Genomic DNA, 23,163 nt, shown 5'->3' with positions numbered 1-23,163 from the left:
AATCGTCAACAATCAAATCCAGCTAACTGAGTTAGCGACGTACGGAGAACGGGCCCCTGGAGGAATAGAGACACACACACACACACTTGTATCCAAAGTAGCATGTGGGGGGATTTGAACCTTGGAACTTTTGATCTGAAGTCAGATGATCTGCAACTGAGCTCCCCTCCCAAACTGAAGTCATTGTGGGCAGGAAATTGTAAGAAGCATTTTGTACAGAGTTTGTGTAATTCTTTTAAATAAATATAGGCAACTTTTTAATAAAAAATAAATGAATGCGATCTCTTGGTGAGTTTGTAGTTCCTCGCATTAAGTCAGAAGTTCCAGCAGAAGGCGACAGAGGACCTGTCGAGTTCGAGTCATGAGACTTTCCTTAAAGTTAATACCTTTTTGTTTTGGTATAATACCTTCGTCATATATAGTTCAGATATGGAAGTGTTTACGATGGCAGGCACGTGTGTAGGTTTAGATATTTATGGATGACGCTTGGGTGTACGGTGTCCCTCGTTTATTGTGTACTCCACCGTGAGGGAGTTGCCATTGGTAACGTGTTTGGTGACAGATAATTGCTCCGCAGTCGGGTCACACACGAAGGGCATTCGACCGTAAATCTCCGGTGACCGCGCGCCGTACTACAGCGTTTACCTTCATAGGTAAGAGACTCCGAACCAGAACAGAAGCCAAGAAAGGAGGAGCCGCGAGGGGGAAAAAGCTCCGCGCGGTGGATTTACAACTCCGTAACTCACGTTTACCGAGCGGTGTACGTGGGTATCCGGGAATGTTTTTGGTGCCGTTTCGGAGCGAGGGCGTTTGAAATTTGGAGAGAAAGACAGAGAGAGAGTAAGGGGAGCGAGAGAGATATGGATAAATATGAGAATCTGGGCCAGGTCGGAGAAGGGAGTTACGGCGTGGTGATGAAGTGCAGACACAAGGAGGACCGGACGCATCGTCGCCGTGAAGAAGTTTCTGGACACCGAGGAGGACCGGGCCGTGAGGAAGATAGCCCCTGCGCGAGATCAGGATGCTGAAGGTAGATCCTTCACATACCCTCCTCCCTTCATCTCCTACTCATCCATCCCTCCATCCTCTCATTCATTTAGCAGTTTTATGGAAATACACATCAGTAGCCTATAGCAGGAGCCGTAACTAATCAAGTATAAGATTGTTTTCAGATGTGAGTGGTACAGCTTCTCTTCATGACCGAAGATACGGCTGTTAAATACTCTATCTTTTTTCTTAATTAAATAAGCATATTTTCCATGTCTAAGGTATATCGAAACTTGCTCCTGTATCAATCTTATTCACTCATCTCTCCCTCCTCCTCCTCACCCCTCTCTCTCCCCCTCCCACCCCCTCCTCATATCCTTCCCCTCTCTCTCTCCCCCTCCCACCCCCTCCTCATATCCTTCCCCTCTCTCTCTCCCCTCCCTCTCTCTTTTCCCTCGACCCTCCCCTACCTCCCTCTCTCCCCTCCCCTCTCCTCTCTCTCCCCTCTCCCTCTCTCCCCTCTCCTCTCTCTCCCCTCTCCCTCTCTCCTCTCTCCCCTCCCCCTCTCTCCCCTCCCTCCTCTCTCCCTCTCTCCCCTCCCCTCCCCTCTCCCTCTCTCTCCCCTCTCCTCTCTCTCCCCTCTCCCTCTCTCCCCTCCCCCTCTCTCCCCTCCCTCCTATCTCCCTCTCTCCCCTCCCCTCCCCTCTCCTCTCTCTCCCCTCTCCTCTCTCTCCCCTCTCCTCTCTCTCCCCTCTCCCTCTCTCCCCTCCCCTCTCTCCCCTCCCTCCTCTCTCCCTCTCTCCCCTCCCCCTCTCTCCCTTCCCTCCCCCCTCAGCAACTGCAGCATGTGAACCTGGTGAGGCTGCTCGGGGTGTTCCGGAGGAGGCGCAGGGTGTTCTGGTGTTTGAGTTTGTGGAGAGGAACCTTCTGGAAGAGCTGGAGCAGAACCGTGTGGTCTGGGTCAGGAGCGGGCCCGGCGCTATCTCTACCAGACCCTCCGAGCCCTGGGCTTCTGCCACCAGCACAACGTGAGCCCCCACATGTGTGTGTGTGTACCTCGTGTGTGTGTCTGCCTGGTGTGTGTGTGTGTGTGTACACCTCGTGTGTGTGTGTGTATACCTCATGTGTGTGTCTGCCTGGTGTGTGTGTGTGTACACCTCATGTGTGTGTGTGTGTGTGTGCCTGGTGTGTGTGTCAGATCCTGCACAGGGATGTGAAGCCAGAGAACCTGCTGGTGTCAGGGGGGGGGCGTGGTGAAGCTGTGTGACTTTGGCTTCGCCCGCACGCTGGCAGAGGGGGCGGAGTACACGGAGTACGTGGCACGCGCTGGTACCGCCCCCCCCGAGCTGCTGGTGGGGGACACCCTGTATGGCAAGTAGGTACACACACATATACACACACGTATACACACACATATACACACACACACACACACCTATTACATGCACACACACACAGAATTGAGGTCAGCTTAGAGTTTATCAGTTGCTGTGTTTTTGTGATATTAATGATGAAGTGTGTGTGTGTGTCTGTGTGTGTGTGTGTGTGTGTGTGTGTGTGTGTATGTGTGTGTATGTGTGTGTGTGTGCAGGCCGGTAGATGTGTGGGCAGCAGGGTGTGTGTGTGTGGAGATGCTGACAGGAGAGCCTCTGTTCCCTGGAGACTCTGATATAGACCAGCTCTACCACATCATCAGGTGCTTCGGTGAGAACACACACACACACCACACACACAACACACACCAGACACACAGTTAGACTGTGATGTGACGGTGTTCTCCATGGTATCCTAGGTAACCTGACCCCCCGTCACCAGGAAGTGTTCCATCAGAACCCTGTGTTCTCTGGTCTGGTTCTGCCCCAGGTTCCCCCGGTTCCCCCGGTTCCCCCCGCCTCCCACACTCCTCTACAGCTACGCTACCCCACCCTCCCCTGGCAGGCTGTGGACCTCACCCAGGTACACACACGTTATACACACACACACATTGTACCCCCACACTGACCTGTGTGTATAACGTGTGTGTGTGTATATAACGTGTGTGTGTGTGTGTGTGTATAACGTGTGTGTGTGTGTGTGTGTGTGTACCAGAAGTGTCTCCAGATGGACCCTGACAGCAGGTCTTCCTGTTCAGACCTCATGCTGCACCAGCTGTTCACCTACGACCAGCTGCACCTACGGTAACACACACACACACACTACACGCACACACACACACACTTACTGGCCTTGTTCAGGGTCTGAAGGTCTGGTCTTTAGCACGGTCATCTCGCTCAACACCTGTGTTGCTTCAAGCCAAGGCCGTAGCCATGGAGACAACATTGGGGGGGACACTTTTTAAAAAAATGATAATTTCGGACAGCATGCATGGTTGCTTGTTGTAGCGCAGCACATTTATATTTGTATTTATATATATTGGGGGGGACGTTTTGACCAGATTTGAAAATATATTATGATTACAGCCTTACTTCAAGCCCACAGGTCTGATCATCTCCCATCTCCCCATGTGTGTGTGTGTGTGTGTGTGTGTGTGTGTGTGTGTGTGTGTGTGTGTGTGCAGGCTGGAGGAGGAGCTGAATATGATTCCTCAGAAGGAAAACAGAAGGAGCAGGAGAGAGGAGGGAGACAACAGCAAGGTACACACACAGGTACATGCACACACACACACACTACAACACACTCTCTTAAACTCTCCTGTCTCCAGGTCACAGGAAGAGACTCTGATCCTTTTGGAAGCTCCTCTACCACAAACCCTGACCACTCAGAGACCAGAACCAGCCCTGATGTGACCGCAAACACAAGCATCATGACCGCAAACACGACTAAGACAACCACAACAAACATGACCACAGCAGCGAAACCCTGTAAAGCCACCTTGACCTCACAACCAGGAAGAGACTCTGACCACATGACCACAAGCAGCATGACCACAAGCAGCATGACCACAAGCAGCATGACCACAAGCAGCATGACCACAACCAATAAACCTGACAGAATCCCTGAGTGTAAGAACAACCTTGACCACACAACCACAACCATGATGACAAACACCTCAACCACAGAGCCAAGAAGACACCCTGACCGTAACATGACCACAACCATGGACACCAGTACGTCTAACATGACAACAATCATAGAACCAAAGAGACACATCGACCACAAAGATACCAAGACCACAACCACAGCACCCAGAAAAGACCCGACCAGACTGGGGGAAACAGACCGCACCTCCTGTGACCGTGTGGTTACGGTCAGCCCCCTGCCCCCCACCCCCTCCCTCTCACACACTTCCCTCGCTCCTGTTGTCAACGGCAACAGCCCGTTCACCCACGGCAACCCTGGCCTGGGGGCGTGGCCTCACCTGGGAACCCTCAGCCTCAGGTACTACATCTCCCAGAATGCAGTGCAGCATTTTGGCTATGTATCATATCTTGTTTAGTAGCTCGATCTGGACTAATGCGTGTGTGTGTGTGTGTGTGCACTCCAGGTCTATTGACAAGACTAAGAGACACATAAACACCTTCAGCAGAATCTCCCAGCAGTCTCTCTCCACACACTGTACTGCTAGTACACAGGTACAGCTGTGTGTGTATGTGTCTGATCTTGTGTCATCCATTCTTCAAATCCCTTAACCCTTTCTCTCCTCTTCCTCCTGTCTCTCCTCCACTGTCTCCTCCTCTCTCTCTCTCCTCCTCCTCTCTCCTCCTCCTCCTCCTCCTCTCTCTCCTCCTCTCTCTCTCTCTCTCTCTCCACCCTCCTCTCTCTCTCTCTCTCTCTCTCTCTCTCTCTCTCTCCTCCTCCTCCTCAACTCTCTCCTCTCTTTCCTCCTCCTCTGCCTCCTCCACTCTCTCCTCTCTCTCTCCTCCTCTCCTCTCTCTCCTCCTCCTCTCTCACCTCCCCTCCTCTCTCTCCTCCTCTCTCTCCTCCTCCTCCTCCTCTCTCACCTCCCCTCCTCTCTCTCCTCCTCTCCTCTCTCTCCAGGCAGTCTCTGAGCGGTCGTTGCTTTCGGAGCGTGACCGTGGTGACCGTGTGGTTGCTATGGTGAGGAAGAGAGCGGAGGTCAGCAGGTCAGAGTTTCGCTTCCCAGAACTGAGGACCCCCCTACTGTCTGAGGGTACACACACCACACACACACACCACACGCACACACCACACAAACACAACCTTATACTGAGTGTGTGTGTATTTCAGGTAAACATCCCAAAGGAACCAGCAAGAACCTGAAGAAGGACGTTCGCATTCCAGCCATCACCACGACAACGACGGACACACACAACAACACACACGCTCTCCAACGCACACACACCACACTGGACGCACATGGCAAAACACACATCTTCCAACGCTCACACACACAGATGGACACACACACTCACGGTCAACCCTGACTATGTTTTTATTGAGACATTCCACATGCAAACACTTTGTATTCTGTGTTGTCTAATACAGGCTGTCTGTCATAGTGGTGGATTGAATTAACTCACTTCTGAGAAGGATGATTCCTGCAGTGTGAGTGTGTATCTATGTGTGTGTGTGAGGGTGTGAGTGTGTGTGTGGTGTGCGTTTTTCCTCAACTCAAACAGGGTGTGTGAGTGAGTGTGTGTGTGTGAGTGTGTGTATTCTGACTAGCTTGACGACGCCAATGAGCCTTCTTCTACAATCAACATGTGATGCCAGTCCATGTGACATCACTCTGCAGGCCACGCCCTTCAGGATGAGAAGGTGTCCCATTGGCTCGTAGGGGAGTCTGTGTCCAGGCAGCAGCCAATAGGCAGGCAGTCTGAGACCACAGACTGACAGGCAGAGCTTGTGATTGGCCTGGAGGTGGAGCCTGGGGGAAGGGAGGAGTGTGGGTTTTGTAGTTCTAGTGGTAGTTGTGGTAGTTGTAGTCCCAGTGTTCCTGGTTGTGGTCGGGTCCAGAGGAGGTAGAACCCAGCAGGGTGGGGGAACCGGAGAACCGTCCAGCCTAGGGGGCAGGAGCCCTGTCAGTCTGGGGCGTCTCCCTCCTGAGACAGAGTTCAAACATGTACAACAGTCGTGACAGCAGGAAGACAGGATAGGACAGACAGACAGAGAGACAAAGACACACCAGCTAAAAATCATGTGACACACACACATTTACATTTAGTCATTTAGCAGACGCTCTTGTCCAGAGCGACTTACAGTAAGTACAGGGACATTTCCCCAAGGCAAGTAGGGTGAAGTGCCTTGCCCAAGGACACAACGTCATTTTTCACGGCCAGGAATCGAACTGGCAACCTTCTGATTGGTAGCCCGATTCCCTCCGCCATCTCACCCCCTCACACACACACAGCCACACACTCACATACATCTACACGTAGTTTCCAGATCTACCTGATCAGGTACGTCCATGAGGTGTGAAGGTTTCATGTTTTTATTACGTAACTCACACACACTCACACACGCATAAATAAACAGGTATATCCTTTCTACCTGAAGGTCAAGGTATCCCCCCCTCCTCCCCCAGTACTGACCTGTGTGTATGGTAGCGGTACTGACCTGTGTGTGTGGTAGCGGTACTGACCTGTGTGTGGTAGCGGTGCTGACCTGTGTGTGTGGTAGCGGTACTGACCTGTGTGTATGGTAGCGGTACTGACCTGTGTGTGTGGTAGCGGAGTGCTGCACCAGGAGGAGAGAGATCAGCCACAGTGCTGCTAGTCTGGAAGCCATGATCGTCTCACGGAGAGAGAAGGAGGAGAGGAAGAACGAGAGCGTCTCGTTTCGGAGTGTGTGTGTCGGAGTGTGTGTGTTTGTTGACGAGTGCAGGGAGGGTTCTAGAATGTTGTAACAGAACCACCACCCTGTCTGGGGCAGAGCTATGAACAAAGTATGTGTGTGAGTGCGCGTGTGAGCGTGTGTGTGTGAGTGTGTGTGTGTGACACCATGCTTACACTCCATCACACGTGTGAAGTGTGTTTACTTTCTGTTGTCATGGACACAAGGTGGAGACAGTGTCTGCTTACACCCACACCCAGTCTGGTGAGTGTGTGTGTGTAAGAATGTGTGTGTGTGTGTGTGAAAGAGTGTGTGAGTGTAGGTGTACGTCTGTGTGTGAGCGTGTGTGTGTGTGAGCATGTGTGAGCATGTGTGTGTGAGGGTGTCTAATCCCATCTCATTATTGTATTTATGTGTCAACAGTCAGCTCAGCATCTCTCTGCACACACACACACACACAGTCACACACACACACAGTCACACACACACACAGCAGCAAGACTCGTAGAAAGATGTGTTTATTATCAAAGTTTCATCACAATCATTGTTATTCAGATGATGGTATGATATCATCATTACATAATACAAAAGCATTGATTATAAACTGACAGACATGAAAAGTATTCAAATATAATGTGAAGACTGGGAACACATGGCAGAGTGGTGTAGTGAGAGCAGGAGGACAGAGAGATCAGAGTGGTGTAGTGAGAGCAGGAGGACAGAGAGATCAGAGTGGTGTAGTGAGAGCAGGAGGACAGAGAGATCAGAGTGGTGTAGTGAGAGCAGGAGGACAGAGAGATCAGAGTGGTGTAGTGAGAGCAGGAGGACAGAGAGATCAGAGTGGTGTAGTGAGAGCAGGAGGACAGAGAGATCAGAGTGGTGTAGTGAGAGCAGGAGGACAGAGAGATCAGAGTGGTGTAGTGAGAGCAGGAGGACAGAGAGATCAGAGTGGTGTAGTGAGAGCAGGAGGACAGAGAGATCAGAGTGGTGTAGTGAGAGCAGGAGGACAGAGAGATCAGAGTGGTGTAGTGAGAGCAGGAGGACAGAGATGTTTGAATACTGCAACGTAGAAGGGTTCTAGAAGGGGGTTCTAGAGTGCGGTTCTGGAATGAGACAGGAATCTGATTAGTTGAGGCTTTCATTCATAGCAAAGTTCAACTTTTGACCTGAAGAGGTGTCTGACCCCTAGGTGAACTTTCGGATGAAGCGATGAAAATTATTACAGTGTTCCTGAGGAAGATGAGGGGGCGTGCCTGACCCCTGACCCCTAGGTGAACTTCTTGATGAAGCGTAGCTTCAGGTAGGCGATGATGAGGAAGATGGTTGTCATGCAGAGGAGAGCCACATGGTTCTGCCACAGGCCCCAGGAGGAGTAGTCGATGCCTTGGTTACGCAGGAAGTCCTCCCCCGTGCACCTGCACACCACACACACAGGTTCACACGCGACTACGGAACCAGAACTTACTGAGCAGCAGACACGTTCTAGAACTTCCTCCTAGAATCACAGACACATTCTAGAACTCTCTCCTAGAATCACAGACACGTTCTAGAACTTCCTGACAGAATCAGGACCCGTAGACAGGTGTCATGGAATCAGAGCTGAATGTTGACAGCTCTTCAGGTTCAGCCCAGGTGTGTGGTTAGGGTTAGGGTGTGGACAGGGTTAGGGTTGGTGTATGTATTGGGTTACGGTTAGTGTTTGGTTAGGTTTAGGGTTCTGCAGTGCAATGTCTGGCCAGCAGATGGTGTCAGAGGACACAGCAACACTGCAACCCTCCAATTGGCTTTGAGGAGAGGGACCTGGGATCTCCTCCTCCAATGAGAAAAGAGAAAGGACAGGAGGGACAGAGGACACACCTCTGATGTCATCACAGCTGCTGCAGCTGTAGACCAATAACCAGAGAGTGTTGGGATGTGTCAGTGATGTCATAACTTACATCAGCTGGGGCGGGTGGATGGTTCCGTTGCCGGGCAACGCGGTGGGCAGAGGGATGTTGCCACAGAACTGCAGACCCACAAACTCATTAATCTGCAGACCCTGCAGAAAACACACACACCTACTGATTGACCCTGCAGAAAGAGCAACATTGTTGTCATGGAGTGTGTATATGTGTGATCTTTGTGAGTGTGTGTGTGCGTGTGTGTGTACTCACTGCAAGTCCGTATCGAGGGATGCTGAAGTACTTGAGCCATGCCAGCCACTGAGCAATGCTGGGGAGGTTCACCAACAGGCCTGAGAAGATCTGTCCACACACACACACACACACACACAGCTAAATCATACTGACATGAACTACAGCCTTTTATTTCTGTGTGTGCATAGGTGTGTGTGTGTGTGATTGCACTTGCGTTGGTGTGTGTGCATGCATTTGCAGGTGTGTGTTTGCAGGTGTGTGTGCATGCATTTGCAGGTGTGTGTTTGCAGGTGTGTGTGCATGCGTTTGCAGGTGTGTGTGTGTTTGCAGGTGTGTGTTTGCAGGTGTGTGTTTGCAGGTGTGTGTGTGTTTGCAGGTGTGTGTTTGCAGGTGTGTGTGTGTTTGCAGGTGTGTGTGTGTTTGCAGGTGTGTGTGTGTTTGTGTCACCATCATGAAGACGAAGGAGATGGTCATGAAGATGTTGGCGATGGCAACCACGCTCTGGTCGGCTGAGATGGCCATCGTCATGGCGGTGGCGGTGTATGCTACCATGGCAACCGTGAACATGAAGATGAAGAAGGCTTCCACTGTGGCTTTGAACCCTGCAGAGAATAGGAGGGCTCAGTACATGTGTGTGAGTGTCATGGTGTGTGTGTACATGTATGTGTGTCAGCATGTGTGTGTGTTCAGGTACGTGTGTGCGTGTGTGTGTGTGCTCACCGATCATGAAGTAGGCCACACAGCTGAAGACTATGGCAGGGATGGTACGCAGGGTGATGATGTCAGACAGGATCTTAGACAGGAAGTAGACTGACACCCTGTAGTATCCACTGATGTACTCATGACTGCAGGAGAGACACTGTCTGAGGCAGGGGGAGTGGGGGTGTGTGTAGGTGTGTGTGTATATGTACTTGTGTGTTTGTGGTGTGTGTGTGTGACTCACATGAACAGTTTCCTCTCTGTGATGAACAGTTCTGCTGCTGATAGAGCGCTGAAGCACTGGTTGGTGGTGATGAAGAAAAGAGCCCCTATCCTGACACACACACACACAAGTTGAATGAAGAGTTTTTAATACCTGTTCTGTTAGATCAACTCTATACTAATAAAGTTGATTGAAGAGGTTTGAATACCTGTTCTGTTAGATCAACTCTATACTAATAAAGTTGATTGAAGAGGTTTGAATACCTGTTCTGTTAGATCAACTCTGTACTAATAAAGTTGATTGAAGAGGTTTGAATACCTGTTCTGTTAGATCAACTCTGTACTAATAAAGTTGATTGAAGAGGTTTGAATACCTGTTCTGTTAGATCAACTCTGTACTAATAAAGTTGATTGAAGATGTTTAAATACCTGTTCTGTTAGATCAACTCTGTACTAATAAAGTTGATTGAAGAGGTTTGAATACCTGTTCTGTTAGATCAACTCTGTACTAATAAAGTTGATTGAAGAGGTTTGAATACCTGTTCTGTATGCCACTCTGGTCATCTGCAACCCCGAAGAAGATGGCTCCAACAATCAGAGCCAGGAACACTGTCACCCCGATCTGACACACACGCACACACACACACACACATACACACATGACCAAAGAGGTTAGTATGTGTGTTTTGTGGTAAATGACCAAACGGGTTAGCATGTGTGTTTTGTGGTAAATGACCAAACGGGTTAGCATGTGTGTGTTGGATGAAATGACCAAAGGGGTTAGTATGTGTGTTATGGATGAAATTACCAAAGGGGTTAGTATGTGTGTTTTGTGGTAAATGACCAAACGGGTTAGCATGTGTGTTTTGTGGTAAATGACCAAAGGGGTTAGCATGTGTGTGTTGGATGAAATGACCAAAGGGGTTAGTATGTGTATTTTGGATGAAATGACCAAAGAGGTTAGCATGTGTGTTTTGGATGAAATGACCAAAGGGTTAGCATGTGTGTTTTGGATGAAATGACCAAAGGGGATGAAATTACCAAAGGGGTTAGTATGTGTGTTTTGGATGAAATGACCAAAGGGGTTAGTATGTGTTTTTTGTGGTAAATGACCAAAGGGGTTAGTATGTGTGTTTTGGATGAAATGACCAAAGGGGTTAGTATGTGTGTTTTGGGGTAAATGACCAAAGTGGTTAGCATGTGTGTTTTGGATGAAATGACCAAAGGGGTTAGCATGTGTGTTTTGGATGAAATTACCAAAGGGGATGAAATTACCAAAGGGGATGAAATTACCAAAGGGGTTAGTATGTGTGTTTTGTGGTAAATGACCAAACGGGTTAGCATGTGTGTTTTGTGGTAAATGACCAAAGGGGCAAGTATGTGTGTTTTGGGGTAAATGACCAAAGGAGTTAGCATGTGTGTTTTGGGGTAAATGACCAAAGAGGTTAGCATGTGTATTTTGGATGAAATGACCAAAGGGTTAGCATGTGTGTTTTGGATGAAATGACCAAAGGGCTTAGCATGTGTGTTTGGATGAAATGACCAAAGGGGTTAGCATGTGTGTTTTGGATGAAATGACCAAAGGGGATGAAATGACCAAAGGGGTTAGTATGTGTGTTTTGGGGTAAATGACCAAAGGGGTTAGTATGTGTGTTTTGGGGTAAATGACCAAAGGAGTTAGCATGTGTGTTTTGGGGTAAATGACCAAGGGGGTTAGCATGTGTGTTTTGGGGTAAATTACCAAAGGGGTTAGCATGTGTGTTTTGGATAAAATGACCAAAGAGGTTAGCATGTGTATTTTGGGGTAAATGACCAAAGAGGTTAGCATGTGTGTTTTGGATGAAATGACCAAAGGGGTTAGTATGTGTGTTTTGGATGAAATGACCAAAGGGGTTAGTATGTGTTTTTTGTGGTAAATGACCAAAGGGGTTAGTATGTGTGTTTTGGATGAAATGACCAAAGGGGTTAGTATGTGTGTTTTGGGGTAAATGACCAAAGAGGTTAGCATGTGTGTTTTGGATGAAATGACCAAAGGGGTTAGCATGTGTGTTTTGGATGAAATTACCAAAGGGGATGAAATTACCAAAGGGGTTAGTATGTGTGTTTTGTGGTAAATGACCAAACGGGTTAGCATGTGTGTTTTGGATTAAATGACCAAAGGGCTTAGCATGTGTGTTTTGGATGAAATGACCAAAGGGGTTAGCATGTGTGTTTTGGATGAAATGACCAAAGGGGATGAAATGACCAAAGGGGTTAGTATGTGTGTTTTGGGGTAAATGACCAAAGGGGTTAGTATGTGTGTTTTGGGGTAAATGACCAAAGGAGTTAGCATGTGTGTTTTGGAGTAAATGACCAAGGGCGTTAGCATGTGTGTTTTGGGGTAAATGACCAAAGGGGTTAGTATGTGTGTTTTGGATGAAATGACCAAAGGGGTTAGTATGTGTGTTTTGGGGTAAATGACCAAAGAGGTTAGCATGTGTGTTTTGGATGAAATGACCAAAGGGGTTAGCATGTGTGTTTTGGATGAAATGACCAAAGGGGATGAAATTACCAAAGGGGATGAAATTACCAAAGGGGTTAGTATGTGTGTTTTGTGGTAAATGACCAAACGGGTTAGCATGTGTGTTTTGTGGTAAATGACCAAAGGGGTAAGTATGTGTGTTTTGGGGTAAATGACCAAAGGAGTTAGCATGTGTGTTTTGGGGTAAATGACCAAAGAGGTTAGCATGTGTATTTTGGATGAAATGACCAAAGGGTTAGCATGTGTGTTTTGGATGAAATGACCAAAGGGCTTAGCATGTGTGTTTTGGATGAAATGACCAAAGGGGTTAGCATGTGTGTTTTGGATGAAATGACCAAAGGGGATGAAATGACCAAAGGGGTTAGTATGTGTGTTTTGGGGTAAATGACCAAAGGGGTTAGTATGTGTGTTTTGGGGTAAATGACCAAAGGAGTTAGCATGTGTGTTTTGGGGTAAATGACCAAGGGGGTTAGCATGTGTGTTTTGGGGTAAATGACCAAAGGGGTTAGCATGTGTGTTTTGGATAAAATGACCAAAGAGGTTAGCATGTGTATTTTGGGGTAAATGACCAAAGAGGTTAGCATGTGTGTTTTGGATGAAATGACCAAAGGGCTAGCATGTGTGTTTTGGATTAAATGATCAAAGGGGATGAAATGACCAAAGGGGTTAGCATGTGTGTTTTGGGGTAAATGACCAAAGGGGTTAGCATGTGTGTGTTGGATGAAATGACCAAAGGGGTTAGTATGTGTATTTTGGATGAAATGACCAAAGAGGTTAGCATGTGTGTTTTGGATGAAATGACCAAAGGGTTAGCATGTGTGTTTTGGATGAAATGACCAAAGGGGATGAAATTACCAAAGGGGTTAGTATGTGTGTTTTGGATGAAATGACCAAAGGGGTTAGTATGTGTTTTTTGTGGTAAATGACCAAAGGGGTTAGTATGTGTGTTTTGGATGAAATGACCAAAGGGGTTAGTATGTGTGTTTTGGGGTAAATGACCAAAGAGGTTAGCATGTGTGTTTTGGATGAAATGACCAAAGAGGTTAGCATGTGTGTTTTGGATGGAATTACCAAAGGGGTTAGCATGTGTGTTTTGGATGGAATTACCAAAGGGGATGAAATTACCAAAGGGGATGAAATTACCAAAGGGGTTAGTATGTGTGTTTTGTGGTAAATGACCAAACGGGTTAGCATGTGTGTTTTGTGGTAAATGACCAAAGGGGTAAGTATGTGTGTTTTGGGGTAAATGACCAAAGGAGTTAGCATGTGTGTTTTGGGGTAAATGACCAAAGGGGTTAGTATGTGTGTTTTGGATGAAATGACCAAAGGGGTTAGTATGTGTGTTTTGGGGTAAATGACCAAAGAGGTTAGCATGTGTGTTTTGGATGAAATGACCAAAGGGGTTAGCATGTGTGTTTTGGATGGAATTACCAAAGGGGATGAAATTACCAAAGGGGATGAAATTACCAAAGGGGTTAGTATGTGTGTTTTGTGGTAAATGACCAAACGGGTTAGCATGTGTGTTTTGTGGTAAATGACCAAAGGGGTAAGTATGTGTGTTTTGGGGTAAATGACCAAAGGAGTTAGCATGTGTGTTTTGGGGTAAATGACCAAAGAGGTTAGCATGTGTATTTTGGATGAAATGACCAAAGGGTTAGCATGTGTGTTTTGGATGAAATGACCAAAGGGTTTAGCATGTGTGTTTTGGATGAAATGACCAAAGGGGTTAGCATGTGTGTTTTGGATGAAATGACCAAAGGGGATGAAATGACCAAAGGGGTTAGTATGTGTGTTTTGGGGTAAATGACCAAAGGGGTTAGTATGTGTGTTTTGGGGTAAATGACCAAAGGGGTTAGCATGTGTGTTTTGGGGTAAATGACCAAAGGGGTTAGCATGTGTGTTTTGGATGAAATGACCAAAGGGGTTAGTATGTGTGTTTTGGGGTAAATGACCAAAGGGGTTAGCATGTGTGTTTTGGGGTAAATGACCAAAGGGGTTAGCATGTGTGTTTTGGATTAAATGACCAAAGGGGTTAGCATGTGTGTTTTGGATGAAATGACCAAAGGGGATGAAATGACCAAAGGGGTTAGTATGTGTGTTTTGTGGTAAATGACCGAAGGAGTTAGCATGTGTGTTTTGTGGTAAATGACCAAAGCGGTTATCATGTGTGTTTTGGGGTAAATGACCAAAGGGGTTAGCATGTGTGTTTTGGATGAAATGACCAAAGGGGTTAGCATGTGTGTTTTGGGGTAAATGACCAAAGGGGTTAGCATGTGTGTTTTGGATAAAATGACCAAAGAGGTTAGCATGTGTGTTTTGTGGTAAATGACCAAAGGGGTTATCATGTGTGTTTTGGGGTAAATGACCAAAGGGGTTATCATGTGTGTTTTGGGGTAAATGACCAAAGGGGTTAGCATGTGTGTTTTGGGGTAAATGACCAAAGGGGTTAGCATGTGTGTTTTGGGGTAAATGACCAAAGGGGTCACCCGCTTCAACGAAGAGCTAGCTTTTCTTTTGCGTAGTTGGTAGTGGTCACACAACCCCCCCTCCACACACACACCTGAGCGAAAGATGTCTGTGGGTTCAGCATGAGGTTCTTGAAGGTTCTCTTGAGGACCCATTTGAACTGGGTGGGGAAGGAGGTGTTGTAGGTGATGGTCCGGGAGGGGGGCTTGGTGGAGGCCTGCTTCCCCAGGACGATGCTCTCCAGCTGGGCCTTTGTCTCCCGGTAGTACTGGCAGCTCCGGTACTCCTGCACCAGGCGGTCCTCGATACCCTGCCTGGAGCTGATCACCTCCTCTGGGTCCACCTCTGGAGGAGGAGAGGGGAGGGGAGGAGAGAGGGGGAGAGGGGAGTGGAGGGGAGGGGAGAGGGGAGGAGAGAGGGGGAGAGGGGAGTGGAGGGGAGGGGAGAGGGGGAGAGGGGAGGGGAGAGGAGAGGGGAGGAGAGAGGGGGAGAGGGGAGTGGAGGGGAGGGGAGAGGAGGGGGAGTAGAAATTTGTTAATTTACAGTTAAGAGCTCCTATTGGATGACATGACAGAACCCACCCCCCCACTTCCTGCTCCTGGACCAATCCCAGCTCACCATCTGCGTCCTTGCCGCTGTTCAGCGCCAGGGAAGTAGAATCCCCGTTGATCACATCCAGGAAGAAGTCTGCAGGGTTGTTGTGGGGCTCACAGATGTACCCTGGGAAATGTAGGCAGGATGTAAGCTCAAAGCAGATACACTATTACAGATTGGAAATACCATGGCACAGCATTGCCCAGCATTGCACAACAGAGCATTGCATAGCATGACAGAGCAAGCCTAGTGTAGCCTACCCTAGCCTAGCCTAGTATAGCCTAGCCTAGCCTAGCCTAGTGTAACTAAGCCTAGCCTAGCCTTGTGTAACCTAGCCTAGTCTAGTGTAACCTAGCCTAGCGTACCGATGTCAGAGAAGTACGGCAGGGCGCTCTGCGCGGGGCCGTGGTACACCTGCTTCCCGCTGACCAGCAGAGTTAGACTGTCAAACAGCCGGTAGATGGAGTAGCGAGGCTGGTGGATGGACAGGATGATCGTTCGGCCGTGGTTACCCATCCTGGAGGGGGGAAGGGAGGGAGGGAGGGGGAGGAGGGAGTTAGGGAGGGAGGCTGACAGAAATGGAAGTGGAGGAAAGGGAGGGAGAAAGATGGAGGAGGAGGGATGGATGGAGGAAGAGGGATGGAAGAGGAGGATAGATGGAGGAGGGATGGAGGAGGAGGGATGGAGGAGGGATGGATGGAGGAGGGATGGAGGAGGAGGGATGGAGGAGGATAGATGGAGGAGGGATGGAGGAGGAGGAGGATAGATGGAGGAGGGATGGAGGAGGAGGAGGAGGGACAACTGTACCCCCACCTCTTAAGCAGCAGCAGGACAGAGTTGGCGGTGCTGGCGTCCAGGCCGGTGGTGGGCTCGTCCAGGAACAGCACGGACGGGTCCATGATCAGCTCCATACCGATGTTGGTCCTCTTCCTCTCCCCCCCTGAGATCCCTCTGATCAGCTGGGTCCCCACCTGGACACACACACACACACACACACATGATAGTAACACACACACAAACGTTAGTTACACGCATATGCATTACGTACACACATTAGAAACAAACACAGATGTACGTAACACACACACACGGGTCCCTATGCCACACACACACACACACACACGTTAGGGCCAGCGTACCCGTGAGTCGGCCACCTTGTTGAGTCCGAGCTGCAGGATGAGGCTGGACACCTTGTCCTGCTTCTCCTGCTGGGACACGGAGGAGGGCAGGCGCAGCGCCGCCGAGAACGCAAAGTTCTCCCTCACCGTCAGAGTCCCCATCACCACGTCATCCTGAGGGGGGGCAGGGGGGAGTATGGGTGTGTGTGTGTGTAGGTGTGTGTGTAGGTGTGTGTAGTGGTGTGTGTGTGTTTAGGGGTGTGTAGGGGAGTGTGTGTGTCACCTGCACAACGTATCCAGAGAGACATTTGAAGTTGGGTGGTTGAGGAGCTCCGTCTATCAGCACCTCCCCTGACAGACCTGAGGGGTCCTTACGCGCTGCCAGCACGTCCAGGAACCTGACATCATCACAACACCATCACCACAACACCATCACAACACCATCACCACAACACCATCACAACACCATCACCACACCATCACCACACCATCACAACATCATCACCACAACACCATCACAACACCATCACAACACCATCACAACACCATCACAACACCATCACCACAACACCATCACAACACCATCACCACAACACCATCACAACACCATCACAACACCATCACAACACCATCACCACACCATCACAACATCATTACCACAACACCATCACAACACCATCACTACACCATCACAACACCATCACAACACCATCACAACATCATCACCACAACACCATCACAACACCATCACCACAACACCATCACAACACCATCACCACACCATCACCACAACATCACCACATCACCACAACACCATCACAACTATGGAAGCAAATCAGTAACATCATGTATTGAATTTTAAAAGGCATTGAATACTTAATATTGAAAAGACCGAATTCTCATATGAATATATTTCAATGTAAAATAAAATTCAGGTTGCTCAAGTTCCAGCCTAAAAAAAATGATCTTAAAAATTTTAAAGCTTAAAATTTCAAAGCCAAAAAATTTGAGCCTATCAAATTCGAGCCAAAAAAATTCAAGCTTAAAAAATTCTGATTGTAACGACCAGGAGACCAAGGACAGGTAGAGCATGATGACCCTAAACCTAACCATGGAAAACAACCATGCTTGGTGAGTCCGATGTGATCAAATCCTGCATTAAGGCTCGACTGCTCTACCTATCCTTGGTATCCTGGATGTTACAATCTGCATTTTTTAAGCTCTAAATTTTTCACAACACCATTACCACAAATAGTTTGTTACTGTACTAAAGTAGATTGTTCTGGTATCAGTACAGTAACTAAATGTATTTTCTGTAAATTTTTTACTTTCACTTTTTACATAAATACCTGTACTTTCTACTTCTTACATTTACATAAATCTGTATTTGGTGGTATGATCAATATTATTTCTTGTTGTTGCACGCCTTTTTTCAATTTCCTGGCTATCACGCACAACAAACATAAGCTAGTCTACGAAGCTACCATGGAGCAAGGCAGAAGGCAACCATTATTTTGAAGAAAAGAACGTTTCGAAAGTTAAAACTTTTTTGTTTTTTTGTTTTTTTTATATAAAAAGGTTAAACAGTACTTCACCTTACTAGTCTTTTTAAACATGAGTATCTGTACTTCTACTTGAGTGAAGGTTGTGTGTACTTTTGACATCTGTTACCATGACCACAACATGAAGATGGAGGGGTACTCACGATGACTTTCCACTTCCTGTGGCGCCCAGGATGGCGTTGAGGCCTGGCTTCATGATCCCACTAAGAAACACACACACACACACACATTCACAGACACATAAGCACACGTGCACATACACATATACACACGTGCATGCATAAAGACACACAAAAACACATCACTAACATATACCAGTTGAAACAGTTGCAGAGTTTGAGGGCCAACATGAATAGGCAGTCTTGTGAAAGCATGACACAGCACAACGAGAGGGAACTGAATCCACCATCACACATCATGTAGCAATGACACACACACACCAGACACACACACACACACACCAGACACACTTATACAAAATAGGGAGTTCACCCCTCACACACATCCTGTTAATCATTACACACACCAATCCTCAACAGCAGCCAAACAGAGGATCATCTCTATCCATAAACACACACACACACGCATGTCTACAGCCCATCCAGGTACAAACACACACACACACACTTGAGCTGTTTAATGAGTTTATCAGAATCAGAATCAGAATCAGAAAGGGATTTATTCGCCATGAAAGTTTGCACAGACAAGGAATTTGCTTTGGCAGGAAGGTGCATACAATAAACATATACCTAAAATTTAAATATGTGGACTAACTATACTAAGGGTACATAAACTAGCAGTACTAAGTGGGATAAATATAAGTTGCCGTAAATTACAATATAAAAATACAAAAATACAAATATTACAAAAAATACAAATGTACAAGATACCATGTTGTGGTGCAGTGCAAAAGCAGTGTGTTTTAAGCAATAAGTCATTTGAGTCAGTGTGGTCCCTTGGCCTTGTTGAAGAGGCCAACAGCGGAAGGGAAGAAACTGTTTTTGTGGCGTGAGGTATTGGTCCTGATAGACCGCAGCCTTCTGCCGGAGGGGAGTGACTGAAACAGGGAGTGTCCAGGGTGGGAGGAGTCGGCCACAATCTTCCTCGCTCGCCTCAGGGTCCTCGAGGTGTGCAGGTCCTCGAGGGTAGGCAGATTGCAGCCAATCACCTTCTCAGCAGTACGGATGATACGCTGCAGTCTGCTCTTGTCCTTGGCAGTGGCAGCAGCGTACCAGACGGTGATGGAGGAGGTGAGGATGGACTCAATGATGGCTGAGTAGAAGTGCACCATCATTGTCTTTGGCAGGTTGAACTTCTTCAGCTGCCGAAGGAAGTACATCCTCTGTTGTGCTTTCTTGATGAGGGAGCTGATGTTCAGTTCCCACTTGAGGTCCTGGGAGAGGATAGTGCCCAGGAAGCGGAAGGACTCCACAGTGTTGACTGGGGAGTCACACAGGGTGATGGGGGTGAGTGGGGCTGTGTTCCTCCTGAAGTCCACAACCATCTCCACTGTCTTAAGAGCATTGAGCTCTAAGTTGTTCTGGCTGCACCAGGTCACCAGGTTGGCCGCTTCCCACCTATAATCAGACTCGTCTCCACCAGAGATGAGCCCAATAAGGGTGGTGTCGTCCGCAAACTTCAGGAGTTTGACGGACGGATGACTGGAGGTGCAACTGTTGGTGTACAGGGAGAAGAGTAGAGGAGAAAGGACGCAGCCCTGAGGTGATCCGGTGCTGATGGACCGGGAGTCAGAGACTTGTGTTCCCAGCTTAACGCACTGCTTCCTGTCAGACAGGAAGTCTGTGATCCACCTGCAGGTGGAATCAGGCACGTTCAGCTGGGAGAGCTTGTCCTGAAGCAGGGCGGGGATGATGGTGTTGAAGGCAGAGCTGAAGTCCACAAACAGGATCCTGGCATAGGATGCTGGGGAGTCCAGGTGCTGTAGGGTGAAGTGGAGGGCCATGTTAACTGCATCGTCCACAGACCTGTTGGCTCTGTAGGCAAACTGCAGGGGGTCCAGTAGAGGGTCAGTGATGGATTTAAGGTGTGCCAGCACCAGGCGCTCGAAAGACTTCATTACCACAGAGGTCAGGGCGACGGGTCTGTAGTCATTATGTCCTGTTGGCCTTGGCTTTTTGGGCACAGGGATGATGGTGGAGGACTTGAGACAGGCTGGCACATGGCATGTCTCAAGGGAGGTGTTAAAGATGTGGGTAAACACCGGAGACAGCTGGTCAGCGCAGTGCTTGAGGGTGGCTGGAGAGACAGAGTCCGGCCCAGCTGCTTTGCGGGGGTTCTGCCTCTTGAAAAGTCTGTTAACTTCACCCTCCTGAATGGAGAGAGTCGTCACTGTAGAGGGGGGGAGGTGGGAGGCCTCCTGGGTGGGAAGGGGTAGTTCAAGACTGTCCAATTGTCTTTCAAATCTGCAGTAGAACTCATTCAGGTCGTTGGCCAGGCGGGAGTCGTTAGTGGAGTGGGGGGCTCTGGGCTTGTAGTTGGTAATTTGCCTGAGCCCTCTCCAGACAGAAGCAGAGTCGTTTGCAGAGAATTGGTGTTTTAGCCTCTCTGAGTACAGTCGTTTAGCCTCCCTCACCGCCTTGCTAAACCTGTTCTTTGACTCCTTGAAACTGTCTTTGTCCCCACTCCTAAACGCGGCCTCTTTCTCTGACCTCAACCTTCTGAGTTTAGCTGTAAACCAGGGTTTGTCGTTGTTGTAGCTTACCCTGGTGCGTGTTGGTATACAGCAGTCCTCACAGAAGCTGATGTATGATGTCACAGCCTCTGTGAGCTCATCCAGACTATTGGTAGCAGTCGTGAACATGTCCCAGTCAGTGCAGTCCAAGCACGCCCGCAGATCCTCCATAGCTTCACTGGTCCACTGTTTTGATGTCCTCACAGCAGGCTTACAGCGCTTTAGCTTCTGCCTGTATGCAGGAATCAGGTGGACCATGGCGTGGTCAGAGTGACCCAGTGCTGCTCGGGGGACCGCATGGTATGCTTTGCTGATTGTAGAGTAGCAGTGATCCAGGGTGTTTCCTTCTCTGGTAGGGCATTTGATGAATTGTCTATAATTATTCAGAGGTCAGAGGTCGCTGATGGTACCTTCTGCACATACTCAGTCTGCACCTTGACATTCCAGCCAGCTTACACAAGAATCTGTCTGTTTACACACACACAGTCACACACACACTTACTCTTTGTCGCACACACACACTCACACACACACTCACACATCTTTCTCACAAAGACTTTTAATGAATGTTGGATGTCATTGTCTCAACTTGGCAGGGTTTTACAGTGTGTGTATGTGTGCATGTGTGTGTGTGTGAGTGCATGTGAGTGTGTGCGTGAGTGTGTGTGTGTGAGTGTGTCTGAGTGCATGTGAGTGTGTGTGTGTCCCCTCTCCTGCTGGGGCCCTCAAACAGACAGTTCCTTCCTCTCATTCAAAAACTAATTTGAGGGACATTTGTGTATGTTCAGGTGCATATTTGTTGAGATGTGTGTGTGTGTGTGAGTGTGTGTGTGTGTGGTGGTTCTTTCATCTTCATCATCTCTAGGTGGTCTTCCTGCTTTCTGCACGTAGAGCTGGCGACCTCCTCCACCCAACCCTGCACCTCCTCTCTCCACTATCAGCCCTCTTCTCTCTCTCCTCCTCCTCTCTCTCTCCTCCTCTCTCTCTCCTCTCTCTCCCCTCCCAGCCCTCCTCTCTCCTCCTCCTCTCTCCTCTCTCTCTCTCCTCCTCTCTCCCCTCCCAAACCTCCTTCTCTATCCTCCTCTCTCTCTTCTCTTCTCTTCTTTCTCCTCTCCTCTCCTCTCCCAAACCTCCTCCTCTCTCCTCTCCTCTCTCTCCTCTCTCTTCTCTCCCAGCCCTCCTCTCTCTCCTCCTCTCTCCCAGCCCTGCACCTCCTCTCTCTCCTCCTCTCTCTCGTCCTCCTACTTGTCCTCGTCACCTCTCCTCATCCTCCTCGCCTACAATCACAGCAGACTTACAATGCCTTAATCGATAAGCAGCACTTAACTTGATCAATTACCCCACATCCTCACACACGCACACACACACTCTTACTTGAGGTCTATGAGGATGTCCTTCTGGGTGCTCTTCCTCTTCCAGAAGCAGCCGCTGCTCTGACGCACCTTGTAGTGGATGTTGTGGAAGCTGACCGTGGCTCCATGGCGCGGTTTAACGTTCACCTGCTGCGCTGAGCCCCGTTACCCCCCGGAGCGCTCATCATCTGGAGGGCAGGTTCGGACATTCAGCTGCGGGTCGGAAGGGAGCGCCACGCGTGGGCGGGGCTAGGACCGGTAATGATACTTTACTTTACTTTCTTGCTACCATGGTCACCAGCTCGAACTTTGGCTCTCTTAAAGCTTTTAAAGATTTATCACCATGATGCTGAACTGTCTACTCAATACCACATGTAACAAAGTGACAGACAATTAGTGCATAGTAGACTATATAGAGTTTAGATGTGTAACAGTATTTAGGTGGTCGGTGAAGAAACGGTCCTGTGTTTACAAATTATATTACAGAATTGTTATACAATTACTAACTGTATCACAAAGTAGGCCTAACCACTTTTCCTGCAAGTCCCAGGGAACAAATCAGGGTTAGTAGGCGAATTATGTAATTATCAGATTCCAGGGGAAACTCATGACTAGTAGAATCTGTTGTCATACCAAAATCACTCAGGTCTACGGTCAATACCATGAGCGATCGCGTGCGCGCTGCTAAAATTACTCCGTTAGTTTTCGGTGCATCGAAATCATCACTGACCTGGTGCTGACGGTGAGTAGTGACCGGTTATTTAAACAAAAACACGGGGTCCACAGCGGGGCCAGAAGAGGTCGGTCAGATGTCCGCGAGCGCGTCTCTTCTGTCAGTTGGGTCGCCCTAGTGTAACGTTATAGCGCGAGCTGTGTTGGATAAGACGGGAAGTAGGAGGAGGGCAGAGTGCGTGTTTATGACCGGCAGCACGTGGACCGTCCCTGCACGGGAGTGATGGTGCTGTCTAGTAACACTCACAAACACCTGGTCATTATGACCACAAGCGCCGCAACAGACAATCTGCGTTATCTTAAGTGTGTGTGTATTACTCATGTTACCAATTAACCACGCCCCGCTCTTT

General features: G+C 48.5%; 1 protein-coding gene and 1 pseudogene across 1 annotated transcript; one reads left to right on the top strand and one right to left on the bottom strand.

The window, feature by feature from the left end:
• The first annotated feature begins 538 nt into the window (after nucleotides 1-538).
• Nucleotides 539-5,449, top strand: LOC136967705 (cyclin-dependent kinase-like 4; annotated as a pseudogene).
• A 1,800-nt stretch (nucleotides 5,450-7,249) lies between these two features.
• Nucleotides 7,250-22,290, bottom strand: LOC136967504 (broad substrate specificity ATP-binding cassette transporter ABCG2-like). Its single transcript, XM_067261313.1, is given in 17 exon segments — nucleotides 7,250-7,823; nucleotides 7,944-8,135; nucleotides 8,658-8,758; nucleotides 8,874-8,963; nucleotides 9,303-9,457; nucleotides 9,576-9,700; nucleotides 9,799-9,888; nucleotides 10,316-10,398; nucleotides 14,858-15,108; nucleotides 15,382-15,483; nucleotides 15,723-15,874; nucleotides 16,171-16,328; nucleotides 16,497-16,649; nucleotides 16,759-16,873; nucleotides 18,181-18,240; nucleotides 22,104-22,233; nucleotides 22,236-22,290. Coding segments are annotated over 16 exon segments (1,968 nt in total). The 3' UTR covers nucleotides 7,250-7,823; nucleotides 7,944-7,987.
• Between the last annotated feature and the right edge of the window lie 873 nt (nucleotides 22,291-23,163).

This window comes from Osmerus mordax, chromosome 23 (genome assembly GCF_038355195.1).
Source record: "Osmerus mordax isolate fOsmMor3 chromosome 23, fOsmMor3.pri, whole genome shotgun sequence".
NCBI lineage: Eukaryota > Metazoa > Chordata > Actinopteri > Osmeriformes > Osmeridae > Osmerus > Osmerus mordax.
Note: the sequence above shows the minus strand (reverse complement) of the source record. Positions and strands in the feature narration are given on the sequence as shown.